Raw genomic sequence first — 14,370 nt, forward strand, 5'->3', positions numbered from 1 at the left:
CGATGCATTGTGCTGTACAAGAGCTTGCATTTTTGTTTGAGATAAATGCCGCTCTCGATAACCGCGGGTGTGAATCCTACTAGATGATTTGTCGACCATACCATTGGGCCTTTAAGCTCAAGATGCTGCATGTTGCAGCACTGTTCGGCGTTGAGCTCCGCTACTCCGACATAACGCGTCCAGTTGAGCGAATAGGAACCAATAACGTAAGAGCACTTAAACTTGACTCCTCCTTTCTCTGAAAGTCTATCGACCCTGAACCAAGCAGCCATCTACGTACGTAAGTAGGTAGGGATCTCCTAGATTGAAAGTGGCCGCATAGGAGTGACCTTGGCTCCCGGCTACGCCGCAGCCGCGCAGCGAGTAGGCCAAGCGGAGCTGCAGAGCTAAGCAAAAGCGCAACAAGCACGAGCACCAGACAAGTAGATCAGCGGGCGCTATCATACCATCAGTAATAGAGCAGAACGCTATAGCTAACGTAAGTCAGTTTTAAGTTTCTTTTGAGGCCGCTCGCACAGACAAGAGTCCCTGAACTAAACCCAGCCCATACGGAACTTGCTGCTTGATGCTCTTTAGGGTGTCCATGTTTTCATGCCGGACATGCCGAAAGGCACAATGATGAATAGCAAATATACTTTGAGGCAAGACGATTTTGACCGAATGATAAAATAAAATGGTAAGAGAACAGAGCGCAGTCGTAATTAAGCGACGTTATTAGTTGCTCACCACTGACTGCATTTGCCGGATGTAAAAGGATCGATCCTTGTCTGCTTACCTAGGTGTTTGTTCAAAGGCAGACCCAATTTTCAATTGTCAATTCTCGTAATTGACAAATATATAGGCGCCTTATCTAGCTCAGCAGCTTATGATACTATTATCATAGCATTTCAAGTGAATGATTACGCCGTAAGAACGTACAGCTGTGAAGAGGCTGGGTAGGAGATGTTGATCCCAAGGTTCTAAAGGTGGTGTCATGGTTTGCTAGGAAGGAGAAAAGATTATTGATTGCCGTAGAATAAATTAGAGGATGATGTTTCATTCGATGACAAGAGTCATGCTGGAACCTCGGCTTTCTCACCGAACCTCGACTGAGTCAAGCTTCTCTTTCCCACAATCAAGCAGCAATCAATTCAGTGGGGCCGTATTGCAGATGCCACGGCTGATCCCGACGCTCACTGGTCCTTGTCAGTGGTAGACAAAGCAAAAGGCAACAGCTCCCAGCATAGGGGCAAAGTTTGTCCTGACCCTGTCCAGGCCGTGCCCCTCTTCAGTATTTCTTTTTCTCCACGAGGCTTGCGGCGAAGATCAAGTTACATAGCGGGGAAAGGAAACAATTTCCCTCTGAAGCGAAGTAAAATTCGTGCTTTCCGGGAGTATCACGCGTATATTGTAAGGCACAGGGTACAGTCATTGGAACGGGCTTCTCCACATGTTGATATGCCAGGTCACTGGACGCCTGGCATAAGAAGGATGAGGAGGAGTACGAGGGAAGACGTGATCAAGGTATTGTGTCCAGAAGAGCGCCATCTGTGGGCGGCACATATACCTGAACAAGCGAGGCCAGATCGGAGATCGAGAGATTGATCGAGGCCTTTGCCAAAGTTTTCAAGAAGTATGCGATTGGGAAGGGAAGGGGGGGGAAACAGCATCAAGGATACATGTAGTGGAGCCGAGAATACAGGGACGAGTATTCTGCAATAGGAAATCGCGCATCTCGAGAACGGAGGATGAGGGGAAACAAAGGGCGTAGTAGGGTTTTGAGAGATACCCCAGCGCGGTCCAAATTGGTCGAAGAGGACCTAGTTGACACTGAACAAAAGACATTGTTCTCCGCGGCATGGCTCTCAAAGGGGCCGAAGAGAAGTTGAGTAAGTTTTGCCCGACATGAACCCCGGCCGGGAGAGAAAGGAGGATGGAAAGAAGAGGTTGGTCAGATGTCGTGTGGCTGAATGATTTCCTGGGGAGGGAAGATTCCATCTTGCGATTGGAGTTGAATTGAGCAACGATGTTCCAGGAAGGGGAGCCCGGAGGATGAACGAATTAAAAGCACAGAAAATCAACCGAAACAAAACCATGTATATTGTTGACTCAAGGGTGGGAACCACAATCAATGTCCTTATGAATTGTGGTTTAGGGCCCAGCACACCGGAATTTGGCAGTATCAAGTGACCACAGAACCATGGGCAGATGAGTGCGTGTCCTTGACCCAGTTGACCTGCCTAATCGGCGTGACTGCGCGCTTTGGTCCATCTACCGCACTATAACCTTTCGTCGTGCCCTGGACAGGCGGCTTGACCCCGACTCCTTTCCTGGACAGGCTTCACTTGACCAGGGGAAGTATTGAGCACATGCTGCTCCGATATGTGTCTCCCTTTGCGTGATGGTAGCGTCCAAGACCCGACAAGCAATATATTCTTCCCATAAAACGATTCCTAGACTGCCTAGGTTCGTATAAACGAAGAAAGAAGACTGGCGGATAGGCGTTACCATGCAGGGCGGATGTGCAGAAGCGCGAGAGTGAGAGACAGTCCAGTCTCCACTATCTTGTCCGTCGAGCGAATGATGATGAGCCTTAATCCTGCAGAACGCACCTTTGCACTAGTTGTGGTGATGGTTGAACTGGAGCAAGTCAATTGACGTGGGGCCCCAGTTAAGCTTTAGTGTCTCGGTCGCTACAGCACTCTTTCTGTCTTGGCACTGCGCTTCTTGAAAGGCCCCACCGCTCGTTGGCAGTCCCCTTTGGTATGACCAGTCAGTGAAAATAAATTGCCTGCATAAAATTATCTAATACACACTGTAAAAATTGCAGCAGCATGATTTTCACTGTAATGCTTCGTTTTCATAGTGCTGGATCCCTGCAGATCCTGATACACTACGTGTTGCTGTATATCCCGTTGTGTTCACTATAACTATTCCCCGAACGGGAGGGAGAGCGCCGAGATGGTTCAGGGACCAAAACAAGCCACCGACGCGGCAATGCGGCAAAGACGCATCTTCTCACGAATCAACGCAGCGGTATAAGGCACTCAGTGTATATCGCACATATTTTGTTTCGCCATAAAATCGCACGCATCCGGGTCGATTATACACAGTAAGCATAGCGTACACGGTGCATGTACGTACCATATATATTGCGGCTTTCGCTCCGGGGATACGTTTAGAGAACCCGTTCGGCCGACCCATTTTGCGGCCAACGAACAAGGAATAAATGGGAAAAGGAAAAGGGAAACGAAAAGGCAGCAGGCATAGCCGACAATGTCATTGGCACTGTACGTAATTGCACATGTACTGGGCGCTTCACGAGGCCAGTTTCAATCTCCAATCTCTGCCGTCCCCGCTCCCGACGCTCCATATCCCTGCTTTCGTACCGTGGTAGAGATGGATGACAAGTTCAACTCCCAGGCGGCCAGTTTCTCGGCCGTGTTTGCTCACCGAATCCCCCTCCTTCCCCTGCTCAATAAGCCCTGCAAACCTGCTCTCTTTTCGCAGTCTCCGAACATGTGGTCCCGCCGTTCCTTGTTGAGCTGGATCCAATAAGATATGGAGAATTGTGTCAAATTGTGAAAGTGGTCTTATGGAGCTGGGGGTGAACCGCCAAGCGCTGCCGGCCGCAACAACGAATGCTGCCTGCCCAGCTGGATGACGAGAGAAAGAGTATTATGCCGCTGCACAAAAATGGTCAGGATCAGCGATGCAGCCTGGTCTACGCTAGCCGCTGTTTACCTTGGTCCTCGCTCCGTTTTGGGTTGCAGTGTTTTGCTGCACAATCCATGGCATATTCCTCATGTGCATGTGTACAATGGTTCGATGGGCGCGACAAAGTTGATTGCTGCGTCTCAACGCTCGTTTTGAAAGGTGAACTAGGCGCTGCATCTTTCCATCGGCAAATTGAAAGGTATGGTGCTCTGCATTTGGGCTTTCGCCACGAAGCCACACAGATCAGGCTCTGAAGCTCGGGACAAGAAGTATGAGCAGAACAAGGGCCAGGACCAGGGGCATCAGAGCGAACAAGCTTCACAAAGAACCATGTTCTCCGATAAGCACCGCAGACCGTTGCGGCGTGGCGATTAAATCCTCCGGATGGGGGGTCGAGTATTTGCAGCCAGGCAGCCAACAGGCTGCGATGCAAGAGGGTACTTGTCGATGCCGTGTTACCAATCCCATCCGCCACGCTGCGCCAATGAGCTTTCCAAATTGCCGGCCGTTTGGTATTCATTCTGCATCCGCGCAGGCCTGCAGGCCTGACCTGATCACTATCAATGAGGTCCCGAAGGATATGAAGCCTGTCTCTCCTCATTCAACTGCCTGTTTCTGACACGCACTGCCTTCTGCCTCGAGAACGACTGCTAGACTTGAAAAGCCTCACAATACTGTCCTGCACTTGTTCTTTTCTAAACAAGCGTTTGTCATCATCTTTTGCACATTTCCAAAAATTGGCAGTCTTTCAATTACCTTTCTTCAATCGTTGACGACTGAAATCTTCACCGAAGAAGATAATCCCAATTCAACTTCTTTCATATCTCCTACACGATTTCCCACGGGACGCCCTTCTTCTATCGCTAGATAGGAAAACAACAAAGTCATGGCCAACGTGCAGTGTGCGACTCGGGACCAAGTACCGGGGGTGGAAAAGTCCGCTGTCTCAACGGCCTCGACAGTCACTAAATCTCCATCTCAGCGGAGCTCCAGCAATGGTAGCAAGAAGATTGTCAACTTTATTCGCGGCATCGGGAGAAGTTCATCAAAAGCTTCAAACAAGGATAAACACCCGGCCGAAGTGTCACCAACATTGACAGAAGCTTCCATGAACAGCTCAAGCACCGATAGCAACTCCACCAGTGGCAGCAACAAAAAGCTGCGTCGAAGCCGCGTTCTCAATGGGCCAGCCATAGTCGGTCGATCAGGCAGCTTTCAGTCGGCAAAGACGATAACCCACCCTTTGGATATAGTGCCGGCCAGTCAGACCGTCACACCTGAGCAGAGGCAGTATGCCACCTTTGCACAGTTTCCGCGCCGTCGACATGACGAGTCCGAAGAAGACAGCGAAGACGACTGGTACGAACGCAATCCCCGTGAGAGGGCGTGGATGGAAATGTGACGCCCCAATGATCCGCACGCAACGGTGTATGAGCAACGCATTATTCCCCCCTAAGGCCTTAATCCCTTTAGCTTCCAACGCACCTTTTCCCAAGTTATTCGGAACGTTCTGAATGAGCTTCCAAGTTAGTCGTTTTCGAACACAGTTGCAAACTTTCATGGTAGAGGCGTTAGGGTTTGCACTTGAACACGACTAGCTGAATCAGGTCCTGCTCCATGATGCCTACGCTTCCATAGGTAGACACTTATTCCTCGCTCAAAGTTTGAGACAAGAGCTGGCCGATGGAGGTACCTTGCCTCGAACGAGTTGATACCAAGCACCAATGATGGCTGGTTTGATTACTTTATATCCCTGGTCACGCAGACTTGGGTGAGCCAGGACGTATCAGCAACCCAACCTCTACTCCGCCATCAAAAGCTGCGATGTAATCGTTGCTTTCGGACCTCTAGCACGCTCGAATTGCGCTATCAGCTGTCACGCTACCTGTTATAAATTAGTATCAAGCCATCGTCATCAAGGAGACATCTGCTGCGGGTTACCTACTTCTTCGCTTTTTGCTTCTTTCCTTTTCTTCATTGCTCCATTTTAAATCATTCTGGCGGTTCCTTGTGTTATACCATTTTGTTTAATAGATTCCATCTGGGTAGGCAAATAAAAAAGATGTGCCTTCAACTCTCAAGCCCGCCCACCATATCAACACTTTCATCGTGTTTGTCAGTAGATGGCTTTCTTAAAGTGCTTTGAGGTGTTGCAAGATGCCGCGAGGTGTAAAAGCTGTCGAAGTTGTCCAAGGTTTCGCCCACGCCCAAAGTGCCGAAAAAAGTTAAAAGTATTGATCGTGATGGCCGTATGTTGTATGTTGTATGCTGTATGCTGTATGCTGTATTAAATGAGCAACCAACAGTACGAAACCAAGCCCGAAACCGACACTTTCATCCATCAATGTGATATTCTCAGGGCGGCACAACTAGGCGTTATTATATATTGCTATGCCAACCCACATCTACACCATCTACACAATCTACACAATCTACGCCATACACATACACATGTACATGCAAATTACCACGAGTAGAGCTGCAAGCCACCAGCCACCGTCCAAATGCACAAATGGACGTTGGACTTATGGTCTCATTGATGCCAAGCGTATCGTATTTTACATAAGGCATACAAGACCAAAAAGCAGGCTGGACTTCATATTACAATGATGCTGTTTTGACAGAGAGAGAGAGAGAGAGAGAGAGAGAGAGAGAGAGAGAGAGAGAGGAGTAGAGGAAGTGGTACCAACAGACCGTTGATGCAATGCTCGGATTAAAAGAAGAAGAAGACAAAGGAAGATAAATAAGCAGCACTGTAGTAAAAAATACTTTTATGTTGTTGTTTGTGCGTCACTTTCAGTAACCGCCAATGATAAGGTAGGTAGGTAATGAGCTTGCACAATGAGCATAATAGTATTGTACATTGTGCGAATGACCTGCATACATACGGTATATTACATACATGAGACATTGTGTGAGAAGATAAGAGACTTATGATGATGCATGAATCAATAAGGGGGAAAGCGTCCTCCCCCTGGCCCCACCAAAAAAATATAATGAAATGAGATAGAATAGAATAGGATAGAATCAATAAGATAAATAGAAAAAAATAGAAATAGTAATGACAGACAAGAGATAGAAAAATAGCTATAATATTGTATTTCGAGACAAATAACACACATATCACACCTTTCGATACGATAATACGATACGATACAATACAATACATTGTGAGCCTAATCGCGAATTAAGATACCGACATCGATCAAGCTCGCTGCTCGCTGGTTGCCGCTTTGCCGCGCGTCGCGAGTTCATAAAACGATAAATTGGCCGCAAGCCCAGAAGTCAAAGAGGAGAAATCAAACGTCACGCCATAAAAGAAACATTAGGGCATATAAAGAGGAAAGGAGAAAAAGAATGAGGACAGAAAAGGGAAAAGGGATGAGAATCAAATGACAAAAAAACGCCGAGCGCTATGCTACCGTATAGGCCCAAGCCAAGCTCCGAGGGTAAAAACGACCCATTCAGCCAAGTCTAAGGGGAGTATTACCCCCTGAGATACGATAGATCGACAGAAACGATAATGCAAAGAGGATGAAATTAGAAAGCCAAAAAGACCGTGACACAAAACACCAGAGTAGCCCGTTACCGTATACAGGATTTCCAAGAACCAGAAAAACCCTGGGAAGAATGGGAGACTAAAATACTTGAGATATATAATCGTCACAAGATCTAACGGAATTGGGGGGCCTGAGGGATAAAGCAGAGATGCAAATGACCATATGGGGAGTGAGAAAAATCAAGGAAGGAGCCCCCGGTAATGTCAGCCATGAGGAAGCGATGCCGTGTAAAAAGTATCCTCCGAAAAGTTTAATGGAAAATAATAAAGTGGTGGTGTCAGAGACTGCGTTGTGTAGCTGTCGTGTAGCTGTCGTGCCTGCTGTCGGGCTCGGGTCGTGTAACCAAGGGCATCAAAACGAGCCGAAAGCACCGATCCATGGGTTGATGGGCAGAAAAGGAAAGCTAGAGAGATACCTGGAGAAAGTAGTGTGGAGGGCTATGTCGCGCCTTTCCCAAAAAGGAGTTAGCGCGGGGGCGTGTCGCGCATGACCTTACCCCCGTCTTCCTGTCATTCCTTTCCAAATCCGTAAGATGTTGTGCTCAATCAAGAGCAAACGACCCTTGTGTGTGGAATTTTTCATGGCCGCGGTGCGCGATGATAACTCTCACCGCCACCAAGATCGGAAGACGACGCTCCCACTGCTGTGGCAATGTTCCCAGGCTGCTGGAAGCTGACAGCATGAGCAGTCGTGTCGGCTTCTGGAGGAGCTGCCACGGGATGGTTATTGTCAATATATGTCGCAAAGTCCCAGGAACCCCTGCCGCTGCCCGCGACACTCGGTAGTCCGGATGTAGGTTGCCGATGTGTGAGCTGCACGTGTGATGGCTGCTGTGGCTGCCAATGATGTTGTGGTTGATGTGGTTGATGGTGATGATGATGCTGAGGATCTTGAGTTGACCCTAATGTGGGAATAGACAATCGAAGTTCCGATGGTCCTGGAGGTGACCGAAGACCTCCAACCGCTGCCATTCGTAAATTGGGCGAACGTACAGTTGATGTCATGCCGGTAGTGTAAACTGACGAGGTGATCGACTCAGTAGTGGAACGGGGCGATGCTGTCGCATGGTGTTCAGTACCTGTCTCGGACGGCACCCCGCTAGCATATCCCGTAGAGCTCACAGGAGTCAGAAGAGCGCCAGCGGTCGAGGAATAGCTTGCCGACTGTGTACAAACTCAATCAGAGATTGTTCTCTGGCTGCGGAGGGAAAAGATGAAAAAGGAGATGGCGGACTTACATATTTGCCAATAATTTTCTTCAAGGCATGAGACAAGATTTTCCATGGAAAGACCTTTACATCCTTCTCAATATTCCTTGGTTTCGGGTTTGGAAATCCCATAATGACTTTGAAAAATTCTTCGCTGTCGGGCTTGGCTTTGGAGACTGTCAGTGGCCGGAACCCTTCCAAGTTTCTGCGAATCCTGTTCTTCTCCTCCACAGTAAAGCGAACAGCAACCAAGGACTCTAGCAAATAGATGGTATCGACACTGGTAACAAAGCATTCCTGCTTCTCCTCCCACCAAATGCAGCTTATGCAGATGCTGTTAGGCGTTCGATCTTCAAGCGTTACAGGCTGAAACGACGTCTGAATGGTTGAGCCAGTTTGTTTGCGTGTAAATTGAACTAGTCGCCTCTTCGCATCCCATTCGGTGCGACTCCATCCCTCGGCCATGGCATCAAGATCGCCTTCAATCTTCAAAACGGCCTTGTGAGGATAAATCGCATAAGGGTTGAATGCTTGACTCCCTTGGCTTACACCAGCTGGCGTAGTCGCAGGGCTAGGAGAATGTTGAATGGTTGAGGTCCGAATCAGAGGTGGGTTGGCCATGCTTGAAGGAGACGAGATCCGCTGCAACCGACTTGCGTTTGAGTCGGGTATTTGCCTTGGACTTCGGCTCAACGCGCTGTAAGCCGAGTAGGGACTCCAGGCGGGGGAGTTTGGTGCAGCTACTTTGGTCGTCGGGTTTACATTTGGTCCAGAAGCATACTGATACTGGTATTGTCGCGGAGATATTTGTGGTTGATAGTTTGAGGGCCCCAGCGACCTGTCGTAGCCGGTAGAGTAGGAGTAGGCGGTACTAGCGACAGGAGGTTGAAGATATGGCGAATACGGCGATCCAGTTGGTTGCATATAAGAATAGCTACCGAAATCGTCGCCGACTTTGTTGCGCAGCTGCTGACCGGAGGATCGCTTGGCCGGTGTTCGCGCAGCGTCCACTGAACCAACAGAGCCTTTTCTCTTCCGCGAACTCTCTTGAGGCGAGTTGTACGCGGCTTGATAAGTTCCGTCAGTATATGTAAAATTTCCGACTTCCACAACGCCTACGTCTTGGCTGGAACCGTCCTCGACCCTCAAGGAGACACCAACCAGCGGTTCAAGCCAACCAGTGGAGGAAAGCGGCGGAACTGTAGCGGTCAATGTGTAGAATCCGTACTGACTGCGAGGATCAGCCTGATCCATCGGCGTTACCATAGCTGCACATTGCTTGGAACCAAACATCAGTGACAAAGACAAATGCGATTCAGACGTGATATCATAGACTGTTCGAATATACACGTAAATTTTCGCTCCTGCTGAGCCCTTGGATGGACTGTAAGAGGTCACCTCGGGGAGCGGCCGTGCAGATAGGTCAAGCAGTGACTGGGAGGGCTCGCCATAAGCAGCTGGGGCATGATATTGTGATGTAGTCACGAGCGATAACGGTCCTGGGTTGCTACCATGTGGTAGTCCGGCCTGCGGACCAGCATACTGAGAAGGAAAGGGAGGCTGAGTAGAGGCATAAACATGCTCCTGAAGTGCGCGAGGCGCGTTGTATTCTGAAGGGAGCCTGTTAGCCTAGCGATCGCCTCACGTGTGCGCTACCGGGTGTGGCTGGTGGGAGGGTAGCAGTTGCAAAGTAGGTCAGATGAACGTAACTTACCGTACAGATGAGGTGCGGACTTCTCGTAATTCGACATTGACAGAAGTGCGGCCGGAAAATCTCCCCTGGCCAATAGGCCCTCTTCTTCCTGACCTTGGTAGTGTAGAGTTTCTGCGAGTTCACTGTGTTCGTCCAGAATTAAAGGGATCCCGGGGTCTTCGTTCGGCTGCGCCATGCGAATGATCCGCTATCAGTAGGCTGGTCGAGAAAACCTAGCTCAGGAGAAAACAGCGGAGGGACGGGAAGAATAGCGATTTCTCCCAGAGGAGAATAAACAGACGAACGGCTGAGGGGCGAGGGGCGAGAGACGGAGCCAGGTTGGAAAAATGATGACGAACAGGAGTACTCGCGATGCTCAACGCAATGCGCTTGAATGACCGGAAACCAAATGGTAGCTAAGTATTTTGCGAAGAATGATCCCTGGGCGTGACGATTCTTTCCCAGCAGACTCACAATGGTGCCCAGCGATGGCTACATCCAGTGTCGTATTGCTTGCAGCGAAAGACGCAAAGAGTTTCGGCGCAAGAGCAATAGAGGTAAAATAAAAAAAATAATAATAATCCAAAAGTGATGTAGGTAGCTATGAAATGATATACCTAAAATATCCCGCCGAGTCTGCGAATGACCAAATAGTCGAAACTGGCGAAGGCTTAAAAACACGAGCCAGGGTCCTCTGAAGAGGACTACAGAGATCCTAGGAATGCCACTAACGGTAAAGCTGCCGCAGCCTAATTGGGTCGAGTCTCGGGAACCGGACGCACCCAAAACGACGGCGATCCAGGGTAGTTCTATTGGAAAGCCTGGCGCCTCAATGAGTATCACGGCCACAGGGCGATGGTGCCGCCTGCATGCATGAGCATGAACTGGGAAACTAGCATACCTGGGACAAAGAGAGATATAACAGAATTCGGGACGGTGGCTTCTCCGCTGCAGCACACGCCGAGAAGGGGAGCACGATGATCCGGGCTAAATGCCTAAGGAACCTAGAACAGAGGCCTGGTGGGTTAACGTAGGTTCGCATGATATGATGACGATGAAGCAAATAGTTCTAGTGGTACACCACGACGACTTTTGGGTCTTCGACGCAAGGGATGCAAGGGGTACTTCAAAGATGGTGGGGCCACAGACCTCCTGCTGACCTTGGGGTCAGTAAGCTGAAGGGCTCCAAAGACGTGGTAAAGTAGTTACTGCAAATCGAAAGTGATGGTCAAACCTCCAGCAAAGCCCCCTAAATGCTGCGGACAGTCATCACTGACTTGCAGTGACCGTGGGCGGAACAGGCCCGCGAGGGCTCTATGATCGACGCTGGAAAAGCCGATGCGAGACCTTGATACCCGGGTCGGCAGTTCAGGTTTATCAGGCTTGGCGTCGATACGCTGGTAAAGTGAAAAGAAGACCTCAACCCTGCGCTCTTCTACTTGCAGTGGTCAAGGAGTGGACGGGTGCTTGGACGAGTTCAAGCAGCCACACTCTATCTACCCGTCAACGCCAACTTACCAGGCCACAGGCTGACCGGGATGAGTAGACTAACAAATGAAATCCAAGTAAAGGACAAGCCCAATTTTGGCTTCAACCAAGTTCGGCTATGCGCAAAGAGAAAATAACCGGAAAAAGAGAGGATGAAATAATGGAGGGAGAGCTCGGAGTGGGATAATAATCAATGATCAACCAGACCCGTGGGTCAAGTCTATGGGATAAATGGAATGGTACATGATCGAAAAAGGCAGAGCACCCAAAAAATTCAGATTATATCTGAATCGTCATAATGTATGTAATCCGACCCTCGGTCGGATTTAATTCGCATACAGTAGAATCTGGAGCAGGAGGCCATTTGGCCCGCTGTGAAGCGATCATGGCCCAGTCATTATGCGCAGGCGATGCTTCATGATGTGACTGGTGCAAAAAAAGCTGTAATGGGCTGCCTGCTGCTCAGCCCCGGCCCGTCCGTCGGCGCGGCGGCGGCGGCAGGAGCAGCTGTAGCATGAGCATGAGGAATAACTTTTCTGGAGAAGGAGCGGAAGTAGCGGGCAAAGCTTGCACCTAGCAAGCAGGCATAGGGGCTTTTCCACCGATCTAGTGATGAAAGATGGTTGCTGATCCGGTCATGAGCTCCCCGGTGCACGACGTAAAACCGCTGTTTGGGAGAGCCCGGCACTACCCTAAATTTAGGAAATCGCGCATGCAATCCCCAGCACCCTTGCACTCGGACCCCCCGGTCGAGACGAACTTTAACTTGGTTAAATGCTGAGCTTCTAGTTTGAACTGAGCGCAACCATCTTCGTCACCTCTCTCCCGAAATTCAGCAGTAGTATCGGAGTATGGACAAAGGACGAAAGTAAAGGTGAGACTCATAGCTCATGCAAATCTTCAGCATCCGCTCGTGCACTTCTGTTCAGGATGCATACCCTTTGCTGCCTATGTTGCGTTTGCGCGGGTAGTCCACCTGTCCGTTGCAGGGCTGCGTAATTTGTGTCTTAACATTTGTTTGTTTCTCTGACTGCACGCGTAGTTTTGCGTCCTTCTTCACGTTGAAATGATGACGGTGTCCGGACCATGTACAGTATTCGTCGGATCCTCTCGGGCACCATATCTTCTCAACGGCAAACGGAGGCCGCGCAATTAATGCATTGATAAATGGATGATCCAAGGCCAGAATGGCCGGCTATTCGCCCATCTTACCCATCGAGGCTTCGGCAGTGACTGCCTGCTCGGGTTCCAGGAAGCTGCGTTTGTCGACGTCGGCTTTGCCACGACCCGGGTCCACGGCACCTGTCGAGGAAGCTAATTGACAGTTTCCCCACAAGAACGGCAGATTTCGACCAAAGTCGGATAGGGAGAGTAGTGGTTTTGGGCCCTTACTTCTCTGTGCGGCCATCGCAAAAAAAAAAAAGAAGTAGGGCCCGACAAATAAAAATAATCAGGTAAGTGATTCGAATCCGACATACTTTTTATTCTTTCGACTGCGGCGTCCCCGCGCTCGTGGTCTTCGCAGTCGCCGGGCGCTTTCTGTCTCCTGCCTGCTGCTTCTGCGAGCGCTCTCGAGTTGGGATTAGTCGGCAGCTTATCCTGTCCCCAGAAGGGACAATGTGAGGCTGTGTTCACGTCCAGGAGAGCATGCATGCTTGCTTGCTTTTTGTTTTGGCTACCTACAAACAGTATAGCTCTCTGCCTAGTCGTTAGCTGTGACATCTTGCCATCAAAACACTTCTGGAGACGACAGCAAATGAGCTGGGGAAAGCCTTTCGCTTCCCTCTCGGATCGTGACGCCACCGGGACATTTGTTCTTTTCGGGGTCCCAGTAATGAGGACCCTGCCAGATGCCGATAGGTTCATAACATATGCAAATTTGGTGCCTTGCACTTTCGACCAGTTAACCCGTCATACAATCTCGCCTGTTTCTTCTCTCGTTTTTCTTAAAACTCCCCCTTCCCGTAATAATGCCTTAATGCCGCGTATTTGCTCGTCGAGACTCGAACGGTTGTGTCATGTTTTGTTTGTTCACTTCGGCTTTGCAGATCAAGCGCTGTTATTGTCCTTTGCAGTACTTTCGACAAGCCGCTGCATATCAGGTCACGGGTCGTTCATTTTGTTATTATTATCATTACTACTGTAAGCCCTCGATGCAGCAAGCGGCTGATTGCTGCAAGCTAAAATACAAGTATAACTAATAAAGGCCCCCCCACGCGGATGTGTCGTTTGCACGCGCATCTCTCCGAGCAGTCGGTATACGAGAGGCATAATTTGATAAAGTTTGCATGTTAGAAGATCTGCTGATTCGAGAACGCGCTCTTACCTCGCGACAGATCAATTTCCCAGGAGAAGCCCCTCACTGTGCCTGTGCAACAGTTGGGCAGGATGGAATTGCATGAGCCCAGCTTAGCTCATCGTGTTGGGCTACCTTATCGCCCAATTCAAGCAAATCATATCAAAATTTACTGGTGTGCGACAGAGCCGTAAAGGAATATGCTTAACGAATGCGTGGGCTTCCTCTTTTTTGCCCTTGTTGGCTTCGGCAAGTCCTCTCACTATCCCCAATGCGCGGAATTGCTACCCTTTGATCTCGAGCCTACAAAGCACGCTCGGGTTTCAGTACGGTGAAATTAGCTCCATGCTCAACGCTTCCTTTACGTTTAGGATTTGCAGAGCTAGTGGCCAGTCAAAACAGCCACTCTGTATGTGGCCGGTCATCAGAT

At 49.5% G+C, this 14,370-nt stretch overlaps 4 protein-coding genes across 4 annotated transcripts; 2 read left to right on the forward strand and 2 right to left on the reverse strand.

Annotated features, from left to right (window-relative positions):
- The first annotated feature begins 3,175 nt into the window (after positions 1 to 3,175).
- On the forward strand, positions 3,176 to 3,620 carry L228DRAFT_115132 (hypothetical protein). Its single transcript, XM_018328938.1, has one exon. The coding sequence runs from the start codon at positions 3,256 to 3,258 to the stop codon at positions 3,535 to 3,537; it is 282 nt and encodes a 93-aa protein (XP_018188936.1). The 5' UTR covers positions 3,176 to 3,255; the 3' UTR covers positions 3,538 to 3,620.
- L228DRAFT_115131 (hypothetical protein) lies at positions 3,621 to 4,439 on the reverse strand. Its single transcript, XM_018328937.1, has one exon. The coding sequence runs from the start codon at positions 4,295 to 4,297 to the stop codon at positions 3,704 to 3,706; it is 594 nt and encodes a 197-aa protein (XP_018188937.1). The 5' UTR covers positions 4,298 to 4,439; the 3' UTR covers positions 3,621 to 3,703.
- A 143-nt stretch (positions 4,440 to 4,582) lies between these two features.
- On the forward strand, positions 4,583 to 5,526 carry L228DRAFT_237959 (hypothetical protein; the record flags this gene model as incomplete). The annotated part of the gene is made up of 4 exons (XM_018330988.1): positions 4,583 to 5,055; positions 5,170 to 5,222; positions 5,335 to 5,385; positions 5,462 to 5,526. The coding sequence occupies 4 exons, from the start codon at positions 4,583 to 4,585 to the stop codon at positions 5,524 to 5,526; spliced, it is 642 nt and encodes a 213-aa protein (XP_018188938.1).
- A 2,308-nt stretch (positions 5,527 to 7,834) lies between these two features.
- L228DRAFT_267390 (hypothetical protein) lies at positions 7,835 to 10,352 on the reverse strand (the record flags this gene model as incomplete). The annotated part of the gene is made up of 3 exons (XM_018334983.1): positions 7,835 to 8,419; positions 8,494 to 10,073; positions 10,178 to 10,352. 3 exons carry the CDS (start codon positions 10,350 to 10,352, stop codon positions 7,835 to 7,837), a joined length of 2,340 nt encoding a protein of 779 aa, XP_018188939.1.
- Positions 10,353 to 14,370: the final 4,018 nt, after the last annotated feature.

Source organism: Xylona heveae (genome assembly GCF_001619985.1).
Source record: "Xylona heveae TC161 unplaced genomic scaffold L228scaffold_4, whole genome shotgun sequence".
Classification (NCBI taxonomy): Eukaryota; Fungi; Ascomycota; class Xylonomycetes; order Xylonales; family Xylonaceae; genus Xylona; species Xylona heveae.

Excerpts from the sequence above, each read along its gene's own strand:
- L228DRAFT_115132 (XM_018328938.1), top strand. The coding sequence starts at position 3,256 with ATGTCATTGGCACTGTACGTAATTGCACATGTACTGGGCGCTTCACGA.
- L228DRAFT_115131 (XM_018328937.1), bottom strand. The coding sequence starts at position 4,297 with ATGAGGAGAGACAGGCTTCATATCCTTCGGGACCTCATTGATAGTGAT.